This window comes from Monopterus albus, unplaced genomic scaffold, assembly GCF_001952655.1.
Source record: "Monopterus albus unplaced genomic scaffold, M_albus_1.0 scaffold31.1, whole genome shotgun sequence".
NCBI classification, from domain to species: Eukaryota; Metazoa; Chordata; class Actinopteri; order Synbranchiformes; family Synbranchidae; genus Monopterus; species Monopterus albus.
In genome coordinates this window covers 1664613-1682841 of record NW_018127911.1, presented here as the reverse complement: position 1 = coordinate 1682841, position 18229 = coordinate 1664613, and the positions used below count along the sequence as shown (strand labels likewise).

At 42.5% G+C, this 18229-nt stretch overlaps 1 protein-coding gene across 1 annotated transcript in view; it reads left to right on the top strand.

Annotated features, from left to right (window-relative positions):
- ephb3b (eph receptor B3b) overlaps positions 1-18229 on the top strand; it is a 62513-nt gene that overhangs the window by 36244 nt on the left and 8040 nt on the right. The window contains exons 3-15 of the mRNA XM_020596858.1: positions 519-1191; positions 4710-4865; positions 5775-6110; positions 8260-8384; positions 9049-9211; positions 9462-9466; positions 9718-9758; positions 11394-11446; positions 11703-11825; positions 13970-14217; positions 14770-14985; positions 16132-16281; positions 16670-16869. Of these exons, the coding sequence (XP_020452514.1) occupies positions 519-1191; positions 4710-4865; positions 5775-6110; positions 8260-8384; positions 9049-9211; positions 9462-9466; positions 9718-9758; positions 11394-11446; positions 11703-11825; positions 13970-14217; positions 14770-14985; positions 16132-16281; positions 16670-16869 (2489 nt within the window). The remainder of the gene's footprint in view (positions 1-518; positions 1192-4709; positions 4866-5774; positions 6111-8259; positions 8385-9048; positions 9212-9461; positions 9467-9717; positions 9759-11393; positions 11447-11702; positions 11826-13969; positions 14218-14769; positions 14986-16131; positions 16282-16669; positions 16870-18229) is intronic.

The window sequence follows — 18229 nt, the reverse complement described above, 5'->3', positions numbered from 1 at the left end:
TTGAGAAATACCAAGGGCTGAAAGAAGAGCTAGAAAAGATGTGGAAGGTGAAGGCACAAGTGGTCCCCGTGGTAATAGGAACATTGGGGGCTATGACCCCCAAACTGGGAGAGTGGCTCTAACAGATGCCAGGAACAACATCTGAGATCTCTGTCCAGAAGAGTGCAGTCCTAGGAACAGCTAAGGTACTGCACAGGACCCTCAAGCTCCCAGGCCTCTGGTAGAGGACCTGAGCTTGAAGGAAGGAATACAAGACCACCTTAAAGTGTGGGACAAGTGGGAATTATATATATATATGTATATATATTTTTCCCCTTGCTTTTTTTTTTCTTCCTAGGTCTGCCTCTGCCCTGTTACTTTTATTATTTATTTATTTATTTTTACCATAGAACATGACATACAGAGATGGGTGAATATACCACACATGTTTTAGTGTCTGTCAAACTGTGAGTATTTGTCAGAAATCCACAAACATTTATTGCCTCTAACGTGTTTGTCTTTGTCTACTCTCTTTGCAGTGGGAAGAGGTGAGTGGTTACGATGATGCCATGAACCCTATCCGGACTTACCAAGTCTGCAATGTACGTGAAGTCAATCAGAACAACTGGCTACGCAGTGATTTCATCCCACGAAAGGATGTGCTGCGCATGTATGTGGAGATGAAATTCACAGTGCGAGACTGCAACAGCATCCCCAATATCCCAGGTTCCTGCAAAGAGACCTTCAACTTCTTCTACTATGAGTCAGACTCAGACTCTGCCACAGCCACCAGCCCTTTCTGGATGGAGAACCCATATGTGAAAGTGGACACTATTGCTCCAGACCAGAGCTTTTCTATGCTCGACACTGGAAGTGTAAACACAAAAGTCCGAAGTTTCGGGCCACTGTCCAAAGCTGGGTTCTATTTGGCCTTCCAGGACCTTGGTGCTTGCATGTCACTCATCTCAGTGAGGGTGTTTTATAAGAAGTGCTCCACCACAATTGCCAACTTTGCCGTTTTCCCAGAGACAGCAACTGGGGCTGAGGCCACATCCTTGGTTATTGCACCAGGAACTTGTGTCCCCAATGCCCTGGAGGTGTCCGTACCACTGAAGCTTTATTGTAATGGAGATGGAGAGTGGATGGTTCCTGTAGGAGCCTGCACCTGCTCAGCTGGTTTTGAACCAGCAATTAAAGATACCCAGTGTCAAGGTGAGAGTTTTTACAACAGATATTTTATGTCCGTCCAGAATTTCATTATTCAGTATTAGCAATATTGGATTAATCTAGAGATTAAAGAGTCAACAGGGTGCGTAAAGTTCAAGCCCTTTCTTTACTGCCAAAGTGATCCACGGTAATCTATGCAAATTTTAGAATTTAGCTTATGTCACAGTCTTCCCTTCTTGGAAGATGATGGCGAGGCTGGAAAGATTTCCCTATAATAATCAATAATTACATTAGTACTCCTGAGAAAAATCACATTTACATTTCACGTACACAGTATCTGATGCTCCTACACAGAGTTAATTACAGTGAATGAGTAGAGAAGATTCAAAATCTTTCTGAAGGACATGTTATCTGACACATGACTGCTGTGGACACATTGGACAGATTGAATTGGTGTTGTTTTGGCTTTCACTGGATTGTCCAGCTGTCATATTATTATGAACCATTTATTTGCCTTGTATTCTTTGACGCATTATTCCAATGACTACAGGGTAAAATAATACCCAGTAGATGACACTGTCAGCAGGCGGATGTTCACTCTGACCTCAGGTTTGGCTGGCAGCTGGTTGCTAAATAAATGAAAATGCACGGGGAGGCTGTCTGTTTATGAGAGCCAGGAGGCCCTATGATGGTTTCAGGTCTGATGGAAAACATGATGGGATCATAGAGGTTGAGAGCAAGGTGAATTTAAACAGCAAGGTCTCTGCTGAAATGGAGTGCAGGTGACAGTAAGAGCAGAGGGAAAGATAAATGGAAAATATGTGTGTGGTGGAGGGCATGGGGGAGTAACGTTAGGCTTAGGGAGCGTAGGTCAAATGGAGACACCAGAATGAGAGAGAGAGAGAGAAAGGGGAGCTGTCAGGGTTATTGATCAGCAAGGCTGATTGGGAGGTGTCTGTGCATGCATACTTTGTGTAATGCTTTGCACATCATTCTCACTTGCCTGAGGGTTCATTCTTCTTCTTATAGCAGAATGACATGAAGCTGAGAAGACCATTTGTTCAGTAACCATGTGGGCAATTAGGCAAAGAGTGGGTTGATATTTTACCCTGGCAGCTTCTGTAAGACCCTTATTGGATGTGTGCATATCGTTTGAAGAGAGAGTGTATGTGTGTAAGAGTGAGGGCATAGTAAATTTATGGTATATGTGATTAAACGCTCATTCTTGGCAATTCAGGGTTAAAGCAACAGGATAAAACATTCTTTAATAAAGCATTAGTGGAAACCACAAGGGATAACCCTCCTTCCCTTCCTCTCTTCTCACATCATCTTTCCTCAGGTCCACTCGCCGTTACTCCATTTTCATTTTCTTCATCCATTGGCTGTGACTCATCTTTTGTCTGCTTTCCTGTCCTCATTCCAACATGCACTATCTCCTCTAGCTCCACCACTGTTGCTTTCCTTTTCTCTGTCCTAGTCTTCACCAGTCACACTCCTTCCTAATCTGAAAGCTGGAGCTCTCATTAATAAGCCACCAGAGTCACAGTAAGGATGTCTGCATTAATATTAATCGATGATCCTTTTTCTTTCCTTTCCACTCGTTTGTCGCACAGTTTTCACCCCAATATTCTTTGCTTTTTCCTTCATGCTCCACACTTTCCAATTTCAGCATCCATTCTAATCACTTCCTTAAGCTCTATGTTCTGCATGACAGGATAAGACACAGGGGAGTGTGGAAGAGGGGGAAAAGCGCCTTCAGGATTAGCATTTTCTGTGTTTCGACCTCTGCCCCCCTTTTTTCTCTACTCCCTTGTCTCTCTTTCTCCCTCATTCCTTAGTGGCTCCTCTAAGGAGAAAACGGAAGAAAGAAAGAGGAGAAGAAAAAAAACCCTTTATTCACAGGAAGTGAATGATCAGCACTTTCAGTCCTTCCCTAATAAATAAATATATTCTCATAATGAGAATACTCTTTCAGTGTCATTCGTTAGGCTAATGTGTTTTCATCCCCTGCAAATTGAAAAATAGTTTGTAGCTTGTGAACGTAAATAGGTCGCAATACCAAATCACAAAAGTTGTTCTCCCACCAGGTAAAAGTCAAGGTCATTTCATATCTGTTTGTCATCTAGTACTTCCTCTGGTGTGGATGATTCTGATTAATGGCGGAAGAACAAATAGACTCAGTACTAATGTACACAGTGCAGTCAACTGTTGGTTTTAGGCTAATATTGAACTTTCAAAAATGGGAATCACAGCAGGAGCAGGAAGTAGTTTTCTGTAGATTCGAACTCCAGCCTTAGCTTTTTCCAACAGGGAGTGAAAAAGCAAACTCAGAAGCTATGGTGATAATTAAGTATATCTTTCAGAGGGCAAAACATAGCAATGTGTCCTTGACATTGACGAGCTAATGCACTAGTGGGTCAGCTAATCAGCTGGCCCCTGTAAACTTTGCTTGTCTTACTTGCTCTTGTCTTTTTTATTAGGCATTGCAGCACACTCATTCATCTTTTAACAAGACAGTTTATCAAAGATATGGAGCCTGACAAAGTGTTCTGGATCACAGTGCCGCTGTCAGTGTTTCCATGTATATCTGCAGCTTATCAGCTGAGTTGTAAATGTCCAAACAGCGGCTATAAATGGAGACAGGGCATTTACAAAGGCTAGCAGTGTTTTCATCTGATTAACTGGGCTTCACCTAATCAAGAACCAGCTTAGGTAAAACTATGTTGAACTTGTTTTGTGTGCATCTGTAAAGGAAATTATCTCAAAAACAGAAGGATGCAGAGATATATTTTGAGAAAAGCCTCTTAAAACTGAGTGCACTGAAATGACTTCAGGCCAGGATGCTACGTCTGTGTGTGTGTGTACAGACATGTATCTTTGCACAGTCATGAGCAGACCTGTGTTTGTGTGCACACTGGCATATGGCATGTGTGCCTCTCTGATTTGTTGTCTATGTTTATATGTATTTCACAAAAGACTGTATTCAGAAGAAAGCATCACGTCAGTGTTTTGCCGCCGAAGGTCGTGTATGTAATTTGGCTTGACAGTCTGTTCGTGTGAGCATGGATTTATGCAAACAGCTACATGATCATCAAACACCCCTCTCCTTTTCCACTACTGACAGATGTCTCCATAACCAAAGGAAAGGGGGATATCTGGGGTTAAGGGGACAAAAACAAATAATATGCATGTGCACACATGCAAACAGACAGACACATCAAATATGGTGTCATTTTACCAGTGAGCTGGAACATTGTTTCAAATGCAGACCATGTGAACATCAAATTATACAATATAGCTAAGAGGAGAATGCATAATGTTGTAAATGCTTGTATACTAAAAGTAAGCATTACTGAAAGTAAAATGTATTTTCAGTATTTCCATTCGAGAAAAAATGCTGCCACTTAGGAAAATGTTGCTCACACATATATATAAGTGTAGCAAAAAATGGTTTTACCTAAAATCGTCATACACAAGCCAACTCCCTTCTATGCGCCAAACCAATAAATTAATCAAGTTATTATTCACATTTTTTCCTCCATCTTTCTCTCTTTTGTCATTAGCTTGCAGCCCTGGCACCTTCAAGTCCAAACAGGGAGACAGCTTCTGCTTGCCTTGTCCAGTCAACAGCCGTGCCACCTCAGGAGCAGCCAATGTTTGCTCCTGTCGAAACGGTTACTACCGCTCAGACACTGATTCTCCAGAGTCCCCCTGCACCAGTAAGTTAATACAGAAATTGGTTTACACATCATATTGAGATAGTTATAGTTATGTTGTTAACTATAAAACAAAATATTTGATTCTGTTGTAAATGTTCTCTCAAACTTCCCTCTTTGAATTGTGCCCTTAGTGGCTGATAAGAGCTCTCAAGAGTACATTCCCACCACGCCACACTGACAGCAAACAAGTTTGCTTGCTTTCCCAACATTATCCAAAACGTTATCATCAAATCCCTCCCCTACCCGCCTTTTTGTAAAGTCTATTTATTCTCAGTGCTGCCACCCTATTACAGACAGAAAGTAGAGGAATTTTTGTAGTGCTAGTGCTTTCAGCAAACACGCACACAGAAGCTAATTCATTCACCGCTGAGCAGTGCAAGAAGATCCTTTTTTCTGTTGCAGGGGTGGGGATCTGATTCTTTCACAGTGCAGTGAGAGATAAGGCCCCGGTAATTGGATAAGAATTGCCAAGGCGCTGCCAATAGTTTGTCTCGCTCATCCCCCTAGCACTTTACGCACACACACAGAGACACACAGTGGAAATGAGCATGCAATTCAAATTTGAACTCCTGTCCTTTTTTTTCTTTTTTGCAAAACTGCTGGAACAGTCTCTTGTTATGTGGAAGGGAAAAAATTATACTTAATACATGAAAAATGTACTAATACCAGAGCACAACAAAAATTCATGGGTCATGAATTGTGTTGATAGCAGCTAAGGAATAATGGATGTATGCGTGTATAATGATATGTAAAATGTGTTTTTCAAGATGAATCTTTGTCTATTGTTAATATGTCTCTGCACTGTCACCAAGATAAATTTCTTTACAGCTATTGTGCATGGAGATTAAATTCATTCTCATTCCAAACCTATTTTCCTCATCTCATCCAAGCTTTACCTTCCTTTTGCAGCTGTTCCCTCTGCACCACGTAGTGTGATCTCCATTGTGAACGAAACCTCTCTCGTGCTAGAATGGAGTGAGCCACGTGACTTGGGTGGTCGTGACGACATCTTCTACAATGTCATCTGTAAGAAGTGCCTGCCTGAGCGGGGAATGTGCTCACGGTGTGATGACAATGTTGACATCTCACCACGCCACCTGGGCCTAACCCAGCGCCGCGTGGCAGTCCGTAACCTACAAGCCCACACACAGTACAGCTTCGAGATCCAGGCAGTCAACGGTGTTTCCAACAAGAGTCCCTACACACCTCAGTTCTCTGCAGTGAACATCACCACAAATCAGGCTGGTAGGTACAGCTGCAGCCTTGTGGCTACCTGTCAAAGATCTATATTGAACCCATAAGCACTGCCAACTTTCAAAGGCTGGACAAAACACAAAAGAATGTCAGATAATGCAGTCTGCACCTAAGAAGTACGAATCGGTTTCTTGTATGTATGTAGGAGTATGTTGCATATTTTTTCCCTTTGAACAAGGATTGAGAAAGGAGGCATTCTTCTGAATGAGCTTAGAAAGGGACCTTTTTCACACGCCCACAGCAGGCTCTGTACTAACACCACTGCAAATAGCAAATAGCGAGGCAGTGTGTATTCAAAATGTTGAACCTTCAGTATTCTAGCTTCCCACTGCTTCTCCAGCCCACTGCTTCTCCAGCCCACAGCATTAACTAGGCCAATGCTGAGATTAAATTTTTTTTTTTTTTTTTTTTTTTTTTTTTTTTTATAAGATTTAAATCCCCCTAATATTTGAAGATTGAATCCCAGCTAATGTATATACAGAACAACTTAAAGTAGTAGTGATAGGTTTGTATACTTGTTCACTGCTTGAGATTTTTACAATATAAATTTGGTTCTAAATTGATTTATTGATTTTGGATTGCAATAGGCAGATAGGCAAACTGGTAGTAGGTAGCTAAGCAGATTGAACATTTTTACAATTTAATTTAGAAATTTGTAAATTTGGGTCAGTTTGCCTGAAACGGTCTCAATAATTTTCAGTGCTGTTGAGCTTACTTTACACTTTTCTTTTTGTGAGTTGGTCTCTCCCATGGCTCTTAATTTATTCCTTGGCTGTGTTTAGTCACTATGTTAAATTTACACTTTCTGCAGGCTTAGACAACACAAAGGATTATCCCTTGCTCCATAGCTCATCATCTCTCTCCTCCCCCATAGCCTCTCCTCATCACCTCTAACCTTATGTTCCTGCTCCTAAAAGATGCTTTAGGAATGCCTTCTGTTTGTGGGTCTGGGACTCAAAGGCCTCACAGGGCCTCATGTGAGTGCCTCATTGTTCTACAAGGGGTCCGGCACTGGGCTGACAGGGACCACCGTCCATCTTTGGGTGCTTTGGGTCAGTTGGGTTCAGAGAGAGAGAGGCGAAGTGAAAGAAGAGTGCAAGAGAGCATCAACTGTGATCAGATTATCCTCTGGTGTAGTCCCAAGACTATCCCTGCATGTACATTCACCTTTTAAGAACCAAAATAAATACTAGGATGGTGATAAGCCCCAGGGCCCACCTCCATGGTTACCACAACGTCTTCTCCTGGAGGAGGGCCCCTAATCCCTTGGCGAGAGTAACCAGAGGATCTGCCTAGTCAGTATTGTCTTCTTAGGGGAACGAGAGACTTGGAAGGCCAGAATGGAAGAGGCTGTAGAGGAGGGAAAGAAGCAGGGAAAGGAAGGTTTGGGGAGCAGAGAGAGAGTGAAACTGAAGGATGTGGCCACAGTTCACTGAATGGCGGTCACAGCAAGCACCAGGATGGCCACAAACACAGGCAGCAGAGGGAGAAAGGAAATGCAAGGGGAAAACTGTGGATTATAAGGCTTTTAACAAAAAATGGGAATAGTGTGGGGGGTGGAAGGGGGTAAAGGAGAGAGACTAAGACAGAGAGGGGTTGGAGGTCTGCAGTGATGAAAAGAAAGATAAAAATGAAGAGCTAAAGAGGACAGGATAAAAAGCAAATTTAAAGAAAGTACAAAGTGAGAAACAAAAGAGGAGACCATGACATGCAAAAAGGAGAACATGACTCTTCCTCAACACTTATTCTAGATGATGAAGCATAAGTGCAGCAACAGTTCAGCAAGAAAGTTAAAAGTGTGAAATACCTACATCTGTATGCGTCTGCTTGTTACAGTATGTGTAGGGCAGAGAACTCCATGTGCCAGAGCCATATCCATCAGTTTTGCAGTTTTATTATCTTGTCACAGAAAAATCAGACATCGCCTCTCCCTCCCCAAGGACTCTGAGAGGGAGAATTTGAGCATTTGTGGGGAATGGTTCTGCATTCTAACTATTGACCAAGGCTTTTCACAAAGCCCACAGCCTAAGACTTTGTGTCTGGGCTTCTGTTGACACACAAAGGGCTAGAACTTGAAAGGGCATAACACAGAAAATGATAAATCAAATGGATTTTCCTTTGTTTGTCTTGCCCTATGCAGCTCCATCTGCAGTGCCTACAGTTCACCTAATGGCGGCCACAGCGAGCACCATGAGCCTGTCCTGGCTGCCTCCAGAGAAACCCAATGGAATAATTCTGGATTATGAGATTAAGTACCATGAGAAGGTAAGCGGCAGTGTAAGTCAGTGCCTCTAATTCAATCCAATTTCATTGACTTGCATGGTCTCTATTTCATCTGTGTTTCTGTAAATTTGGAAGACTATGCCACTGCTGATAAACACATGGTTGCAGTGAGGCAAATCACCATTTCCAATCTTAGCTTGTGTGATCGTCCTCTCCTACTTATTCCCGTTTTTGCGTTCATCTATCCATCCTTCCAATTTTCTCTTTATCTTTTCACAGTCCTTTCCCATATTTCCATTATGCTTTACAGTTTTCTATACCCCTAATTCCATCTCTCCCTCTTGCCCTCTCTCTTACCCCCATCTCCCCTTAATCCATGCATTATAGCATTTCTGTATTTTCCAGAGGCCCAGAGAGTTGTGACTTGATTTGCCTCAGGGAGAGAACAAAGGCGCTCAGTGTATATCTGCTCTGTTTGCAGTCTTGTCTTTTTTGCTTCAGATTAACACACTGACTACAATCTATGTCTCTTCACTACTCTTTCTCACTCATGTTCTCCACATTTTTTTTGCCTTCCTGCATGGTTTTTAGATTGGTCAGCCATGTCGGGGGGCAGACCATGAGAGACGGGAGGATGATGAATGAGACAGCACAGAGGGCTGCGTTTTAATTTTGTTTTCATCACTGACTGTCCTTGTGTCTGCAGGATCAGGGTGAGGCCATTGCCCATACTATGACTGCCCAACGGAGCAATGCCCGCATTGAAGGTCTCAAAGCCGGTACGCCTTATGTGGTCCAGGTCCGTGCCAGAACAGTGGCTGGTTATGGTCGTTACAGCAGCCCAGCTGACTTCAGCACCAACCTGCAAAGTATGTAACTCATATACCTACTTTATTACCTAGGGATATACTGAGATATTTGTGGCTTAGCAGCAATAACTCTTTAATAGTGCTGTGCATAAGCTTATGGACATAATGGAGGCTCAAAAGCTTATACAGCTAAAAGCCGCTGCACCTATTTTTCATGCAAAAATACCTGAAATGCTTATGTAGAAACTGACTTATGATTTGGTAAATATCAGCCTAGCTCTTACTCTACATCATACTCATTGTTAAGTAGACCAAGTATAAGAACTTAATAATATGTATTTATAAATGCATTTATTAGTTTCACATCACTCCACATTCTGTGAGTAGATGTGATTGGTAGATGTGACCGGTTTACAAGCCAATAGTTTGACTCAGCAGAGGACACAAAGCGGCACAGTCTTCGGTTATACAAATGGATTGCAGCTAGTGTGGGTGCATGTGTGTGATATTTTTGTAACTCTCTCTCTCTCTCTCTCTCTCTCTCTCTCTCTCTCTGACACCTAAAGCTGACCCTTGCTGTTGTGGTCATCGCTATCGTCTGCCTCAGGTCAGAAACTTCTCTATCAGCCTCTTAAACAGTCAGACATAAAAGATGAGCATCTTTAGTAGCAATTGTAGATAACAGCGTGGCAAACACTTCTACACCAACTCATTTACTTTCAGCTGGCCTAGAGAAAATGTTCAAACAGCAAAGACTCACAGAAACATTTGTGGAAAATGTTTTTCCTTCAAGCTGAAAAAAATTGAGATAGCCTCAAATGTCAACTTTGTTTGCATGTCCTCCAAATCACCCCCGGACAGTCTCAGTGGATTGCGGTGCCACCTGTGAGGCCACTGAATGCCAGATTAGCCTTCTGAATCTGTGAATAGTAAATAGCTTTTGGCCAAAATGCTGCTTTGCTCACTGGACACAGCATGGTGGAACAGCTGTTGGGCTTGATAGGCCTGCCCTCATGGCTCGGCGCTCAGAGTCAACTGAGTGGTTGCCCGACCAAAAAGAACCCAGATGCGCCCTTGTCTGCTGGGCCCACTTGACTGGGAAGAAGCAAGTGCCTGCTCTCACCTTTCAAACAGTTTGACACTGCATCAGATGGGTCTACCCATACTTGTTTAGCCTTATACCATTCATTTATCAGACACAAATGCAGTGTGTGTGTGTATATGTGTGAAAGGTTGGCACCCACTGCTGACTGACGCCCATTGGGTTCCCTCCATAAGCCAGTGTAGGCAGCGGCTGACAAGCGTGGGCATCGGTCACGCTAGACTGAATAATAATCTCCCTGGCTCCCCCTCCTCTCCTTCTCCCTTCTGCCTCTTTGCTCTCTCCTATTTTCACACCACTACATTGTGTCTCTCTCAAGGTCTTGGCTTAGCTGCTGGTCTGGCTGCCACAGAAGAAGAAAAGAAAAATACTAATAATACAAAACACAGAGCTTCGACATATTCAGGAACCAAATTAGAATTTGAAATAACATGCAAATCACCATCGGGTATTATTGCCCTGGTTACTGGTTAAACAACAAAGGAGGCACATTAACATGTAATTTCAACAACCCAGCCCCCTCGCTCTGTCATCATCTTTGTGCACCCCTTCCACAAACCCCCTGCCCCAAATGCAGAAGGGACATATGTGGAAAGATACAGATAGAGGATACAGAAACCAAAAGACACGAGTAAAAGAAAAAAGAGAGAAGAGCAATGGAATAAAAGGACTGACAGAATCACCGCAAGATAGGGAGAGTCCATGAGGAGTAAACGAGAGGCAGATTGAATTGAAATAAACAGTGCAATATCTGTAGGGTGAGGGAGGCAAGACAGCTGAGCTTGCTGTTTGAATCTGCTTTTGTTTCAGCTACTCATTTTGGGGGAACCAAGAGTGAATGGCTTTCACCTGCTGCTTCAGACAATGGTGTGATATCCTTTTGTTTAGACTCGAGTTACAGTCCCCAAGTATGAATTATTTTACCACCAGACACCGATACAGTCTTTAGGTATAGTGTATCCCTTGCGTCCAATGTGAAAAGAATATCAATCCTCACCAAGCCCTGTCTTCATGTGGCTACATTTCTACTGACATCATTAGGGATCTGTTTTCTCATCATGCCTTTGTTCCTTTCCAGTATTTGCAGCCTGCTGTGTAGAGTTCATGTGACTCAGTTTGTATTTTCATCTTTCTCAACAGAAAGCAGAGAAATGGTTCAGAGTCAGAGTACACAGAGAAACTGCAGCAGTACAGTAAGTCTCTTTGCTGAAATGCTACTCCTTCTTCAATTACTCTACATTCCAACAGCAGTATAAGAAATGACTGGCCATGCTCACCCACTAAAGTATTGTTCACATAACATACTGTAGACTGACTTGATCATCTTAGCATTGTAATAAGGTGTTGTGAATGAATGATTTCAACTCAGTACACAGTGTTATCTATTTAAAAATGTTTGTTTGGCAGCATAGATTCACTTTTCTGTTCTTGCCACTGAATCCCCTATAGTAACACCTGGAATGAAGGTCTACATTGACCCCTTCACTTATGAGGACCCCAATGAGGCAGTGCGCGAGTTTGCCAAGGAGATCGACGTCTCCTGTGTGAAGATCGAGGAGGTCATTGGCGCAGGTAACCCACCAAAGCTCCTGAGCTACAGGGGGAAGACTGCTAGTCACCTCCAGGCCATACCCTTAGAGGACTTCACACCAAGCGGTACTTTCACTCAATTCATCACTAGCCCTCTCCTTGCTCCCTACCTTAGTTTATTCGTCATCTCTTAGGAACCCTTTTCTAGTCTTCCAGATGTCTCTAGCACTTCCCTTTGTTCAAAATATTACTAGGTCCCCTTTAAGTTATTTAGTAAAGACTCACACTTCTAGCATCCTTACATTTTTTACTGTGCCTTGTGCATTTGAAGCAGCTGTAATACCTTTTGTTTGGTCAATTATCATTTCCCCCATGTCCTTTAAACAGAATCCAATCCTGGAATGAGAGAGATGCTGTTTAAGGAAATTAATTTGGTTTAAATAAATATGACACAGCAGTCCATTCCAAATGATTTGAAAATCTGATTAAAACCAATGGAAGTAGACTGTGGACAATACAAGACTACAGCCCCATACAGACAGGATTTCTTTCCCTGGGAGAGATTTGAATCCTGTCTGAGCACATGTATGTTTCTTCTCTTATCTCTTCCAATATTAATTACAGCCCTATTGTTTTTGCCATATTTGTTTCCATATTGTTTCATATAGACCTTTTGGTTATAAGATGTAAGTGTGAGTATTGTTGTGCAAATTCCCATTTTCAATATCATGAGGTTTAATGAAAAGAATTTTATATAGACCCATTACTTGGTTAATGACATAGAGTTATTGAAAGTCCATGTGGAGATTCAGACCATAGAGGTTTATCAGAGGGGTAGTGGCTATGTTGCAATAAATTGTTTTATGTGTAGGAGCCTGGGAAATGTCCAGGGTTATACTGGGTGTTACCAAGGAGCATGACTGATATTTATCTCCTGCACCCCTCTGAAGTATTAATCCTGTCTGAATGGGGTCTAAGATATTGGAATGTTTCTAGACCAGGACTGGCTGCCTCTGACCCTGCCCACTTTTTAATGTTTTGAGAACATTGTAAATATTAAAGGCTTCTACTGGATCATTGTATTTGACCCCTGTTCCTGGCACTCACACTTTTTCCACTGTGTGGTTGTGTCCCCTCCTTTAGAAATCCTTCCTTACATTTGATGTTGTAGACGGTAAAAAACATTTATGTATTTGATGCATTTGATAGTAATATCTTTGCTCAAAAGCTGCAGGACTCTGAGTTGTTTTAGTATTATATCTGAGCCAAAGTGGAGGACGTTGTGAGGGCAGAGATGGGAGTCCCTACTACTGCTTCTGCTCTTACCATCACTACTACTACTACTCCTCCTACTACTACTACGACAGCTCTTCTACTACTGAGGCTACTACTTGAAACCCGTCGCTTCCCGGCATTCGCCTTTAAAGTGACAAACCTTCAACCCCTGTCTCCCCTGTCCCCCTCCTTTCCTCTTCCCCTTCCTCACTCCATCCCTCCATTCCCCAATCCCCTGCCCTCTCTCCCCTGACTTCCCCCATTCTGTCATGTTTGCACCCATGTTGACACACATTGCCCTCTTTGTCTAATTTATTTATTTATTTTTTGCATTCTTGCACATGCTTGGTGAAGACTCTAAACGTAAAGCATCTACAACCCCAAGAACCCCCAAGCTTCTGTCTCCACCGATCTCCTCCTCCTGTGCCCGCTTCTCCAGCCCCTCCAAAGCTTAGCACCACCCATCTGTTTCTTGCCCCCTCCCTCCTTTGTCCCCATAAGCTCCATTCAGCCTGTCACTCTACCTTTTTTTTGTTTGTTTATTTCAACGTGCAGTTTTTCATTTTTACAACTTATCACATTCCATCACCATGCCTCACACTGTCTGTGCTGTTGAATTTAATTCGTAACTTAACATTACAAAGTCACTGTATGCTCCCCTGTCTCCATCATTCCTTGACACTGGCCTAGAGTCCTGGCTTCTCTTGCAGTTCCCCCTGTCCCACCCCTCCTGCTAGCCTTCCCTGGCTCCTTGGTTCTAACCAGTTAACTGTCCCCTCTCCCCTCTTTTCCCTCACTCTCCTCCACTCTTCCATCATGCCTCTCTCCCCTCCCTCTTTCTCTGTCTCTCCAACCATCTCTCCTCTTCCTCTTTTGCTGTTTATCTGGCTGTCTCACCTGGGCTCTCACAGGAGAGTTTGGGGAGGTGTGTCGTGGACGTCTCAAGCTGCCTGGGCGTCGGGAGATCATCGTAGCCATCAAGACTCTCAAAGTGGGCTACACTGACCGCCAGAGGCGAGACTTTCTGTCTGAGGCTTCCATCATGGGCCAGTTCGACCACCCCAACATTATCCGTCTGGAAGGTGTGGTCACCAAAAGCCGGCCAGTGATGATTGTGACTGAGTTCATGGAGAATGGGGCACTGGACTCTTTCCTAAGGGTGAGAAAACACAGGCACACATGAAACACATTACATGCCAGATTAGCCTAACTATTATTTACTCCTTATAAAACATGTATCTGTGATTTTATCAGCATTGCAACACTATCCAGCAAATAAGCCCCTCAAAATCTGTTTGATCCTGCTTTTACTTATCTCACTTTCTTTGGAACCATAAAAGGTCTTCTCAAGTTCCGCTGCAGAGACTGCAATGAATATCTGACAAACACTGTATTCAGGCAATTGGTGACATTTAGAAAGAGCTCAGTCTCCAATGAATCTGTGCTTTAAAGTCACATCATACACTGTCTGCCAGAAAAAAGAGAGTACAAAAAGATATGTAGACAGAACAATGGGTGATGGGTAGGTAGAAAAGAGAAAGAAGTCACAATGTGGAGTGTTGGGAGATGAAAGATAAGCAGACATATGCAAAGAAAGTAAGAAACACAGTGCAAATAAAGGTTAAAATGACACAAACATGTAATCCTTTGAGCATGCAACCTTGAACTACGTTCCAATTTATCCCTGTCATTCTCTCTCTTCTTCTGCCAGCTCAATGACGGGCAGTTCACGGTGATCCAGCTGGTTGGCATGCTGCGTGGAATCGCAGCAGGCATGAAGTACCTATCAGACATGAACTACGTGCACAGAGACTTGGCTGCCCGTAACATCTTGGTCAACAGTAATCTGGTGTGTAAGGTGTCTGACTTTGGCCTGTCTCGGTTCCTTGAAGATGACCCTACAGACCCCACCTACACCAGCTCCCTGGTGAGTCAGCGTGTATGTGTTTGTATATATGTATTCATGTTTGAAATCCATGTTTAAAGGTGCTAATTGTTTCATGTTAACATCAACAGAATACCTTTCATTGTTTAGTCCCTTTCACATATGAATTCACAAAACAGACAAGTATGAGTGTATTAAAAATAGATCTATGTCAAGTCTGTTCCCACATGACATGACGGTTCTGGGTAGAAAGGGAGTTCTTCTTCTTCTTAGTGTGAGGAGAATAAGAACAGTTAATGCAGTGGATAAAACTTTTTGGAGTCACAAAGTACCTCCACAGGACAGAATTATAGATTTTTTTTTATTTTTATTTTTTTTACCTAGAGGATATTTCGGCTTGATTCCAACTGGAACTGTAGCACTGTAGTAGTTAGGTGACAAATTACTGTAATATTGGATATGAAATATTGATTTTGACTCTTTAAATGACACAGCATGTAGGCCAACAGATCTTTTGAGATTGAATATAATTGTCCTGAATAGGCAGCCCCCTCCAGCTTGTATAAGTTCAGTTTTTTGTACTTCTGTGTCAGTTGACTTTTCAATACAGGAAAGGTTCCTATGCAACTTAGTTAAAGCTTTCTGAATATGTTACAATCAACAAACAAGTGATTTATGCTGACTGAAAAGTCACTTACAACATGTATATGCTGTTTAGTAAAGCAAGAAGGGGAGAAAAACCACCCAGAGCGATGTCAGGAAGAATGATGCATTACAGTACCTGTCTCTTGGTGACAGGAAGCACTGGTGTTAACTGGGAAGTGTGTTCTTTACTTTGAGAGATACTGCTGGTATATCAGTCATCCTGCCTACAATTCAATTAGTCTGGTACAAGAAATTATTCTAAAATGATCATGATATACTGATGTTGAAAAATACAGTCTGTAGCACATTAAATATTCTCATAGCTACACATTTGTGCATATCATTTTCTGTAAATGTGTTACTAACCTTGTGTGAAAGTGGTGTTTGAGTTGTACAGCATGCACCCATGTGTTGTGTTTCAGTGTTTTCCTTAGACTGTGTTTTACTCACCCTCTTTTTCCCTCTTGTACGTGTGTGTGACTCTGTGTTTGTGCTCCATCCCTCCAGTATTTCATGCTCACCTACTCATTCGCATATCCACAGGGAGGGAAGATTCCTATTCGCTGGACAGCTCCTGAGGCAATTGCCTACAGGAAGTTCACCTCAGCCAGTGATGTGTGGAGCTACGGCATTGTCATGTGGGAGGTGATGTCGTACGGTGAGCGGCCGTACTGGGACATGAGCAATCAAGATGTAAGATGATATGATGTGATATATTTATGCTTAATGGCACAGATGTAACTGCTGCCCTTTGAAATGTTCTCTGTCTCACAAAGCTGTTGTGCTGTTACTGCCCAAAAGCCACTGTCTCACTACATGGTCGCCTTTTAGGCCTCACAGCTAATCTTTCTATGGCCCTTATTTCCATGTATTACCTAAAGCCTATTTGCTTCTCTGACTCTTCCATCATTTTCCTTATTCATGTGCTTCTATCCTCCCTCTCTTGTTTTTTTCATTGACTCATTTCTCCTTTGTTCTCTGTTTTTTTCATTGACTCATTTCTCCTTGTGTTGTCTATTTTCTCTCAACACAATACTTGGTGATTAGAAGTGATTCCGATTTTCTTTTATCCTTTATATAGGTGATAAATGCTGTGGAGCAGGACTATCGGCTGCCTCCACCCATGGACTGCCCCACAGCTCTGCATCAACTCATGCTGGACTGCTGGGTAAAAGAGAGAAACTTGCGACCCAAATTCGCCCAGATTGTGGCCACGCTGGATAAGCTTATCCGCAATGCTGCCAGCCTCAAGGTCGTCACCAACAGCACACAGTCCACTGGGTAAGTCTTAGCAGGATTATATAAAAATGACGTTAAACATTAAGTTCAGAATCAGTATTACAGCTTTGTCAATCAAAGCTTTAAAGAAAATGTCCTATCTGGTGTATACTTGGTAGAGCTGGTAATTATAGAAATAGACTGATTTGCAGTCTCTCTTAGTTTCAAAGTCTTTGATGGGTTTTATTAGGTGGATTAGTGGTTTCTATAAAAGGAAAAAAATGTTTGATTATAGTCCTTGAATAATGAAAAATATTGCTTATTGCTTTCTAAAAACCTTCTCTGGTCTTCTTAAGTCATATATCAGTGAAGACCTGCTGGACTCGTAATAACTACAGTAACAGTTTACTTGACTTTGCAGCTGTCATAGTACTGGGTGAGCCATTTCATTTGCATCGAAGCGAGATTTCTACTGTGCAAATATTCCTTATCTAAATTGATACAGTATATGTGAGTCACTCTGACTCAGCTGTAACCATCTCTTAACGCCAATAAAGTGCAGATTTCGTCCCATACATCTCTTTAGTTCTCACAAATGCAGCTGGGCCATTATGTAAATGGCTGATCAATGCAGCCTTTCAAGCAACTTCTTTGCCAACTGGGAGCTCAATCAATGATGTCACATCTACATTTAACCGCACCACCTTTATGCTGCAACTTGTTTCTTGGAAAGAGTTTGGAGGAGTGAAAGTGGCAGAGTTGGAGCACAGAGGAGGGGAAGGAGGGGTGACCTACCTATCTGTCCCTGCCTCAGGATCTTTCTGTCTTGAGGGAGGGCCGCAGACAATCCTGGGTTGGGCTCTGGGGGGAAACCAGGGTCTCGGTTGGCCACTGAAGTGACGTTCTTAGAAGATGAAGCTCGTAGTTAATTAGCTCGATTAGGGCGATGCAAAAAAGAGATGGGAGCACTATTTAATTAGCCACTAACGAGATTTTAAACGGGCCATAGGAGAGGTGGCCGCCTGCTGACAAACCTAACAAGGGAGGAGTGAGAGATGATACTGTTGTCCTGGTCGGTATTGAAGGGTGGCTGGAAGTTAGCTAACACTGTCTGTCATACTGTGAAAGTTCTTTGGTCATGTGAGTTATGTGTTCCTGATTTGATTGGATACTGCACTGTAGGTGTGAAGTGTAATGAGTAATTGAGATTTGGTGATGCTTCCAGCACCAGTGTCAGGAGTCATTTATGTGTTTATCTTTCTACTGTTGAGTTTCTATTGTAAATCAAGCAATTCACTTTTCAGAAATGATCCACATGCACTCTCTAATTTTCTTGAAATGCAAAAGAGTCCCCTGACCCTTTGTGAACTGCGACAGTCCCAACCATTAACCATTAATTTAGGCTAGGCCTGTAACAGTATTT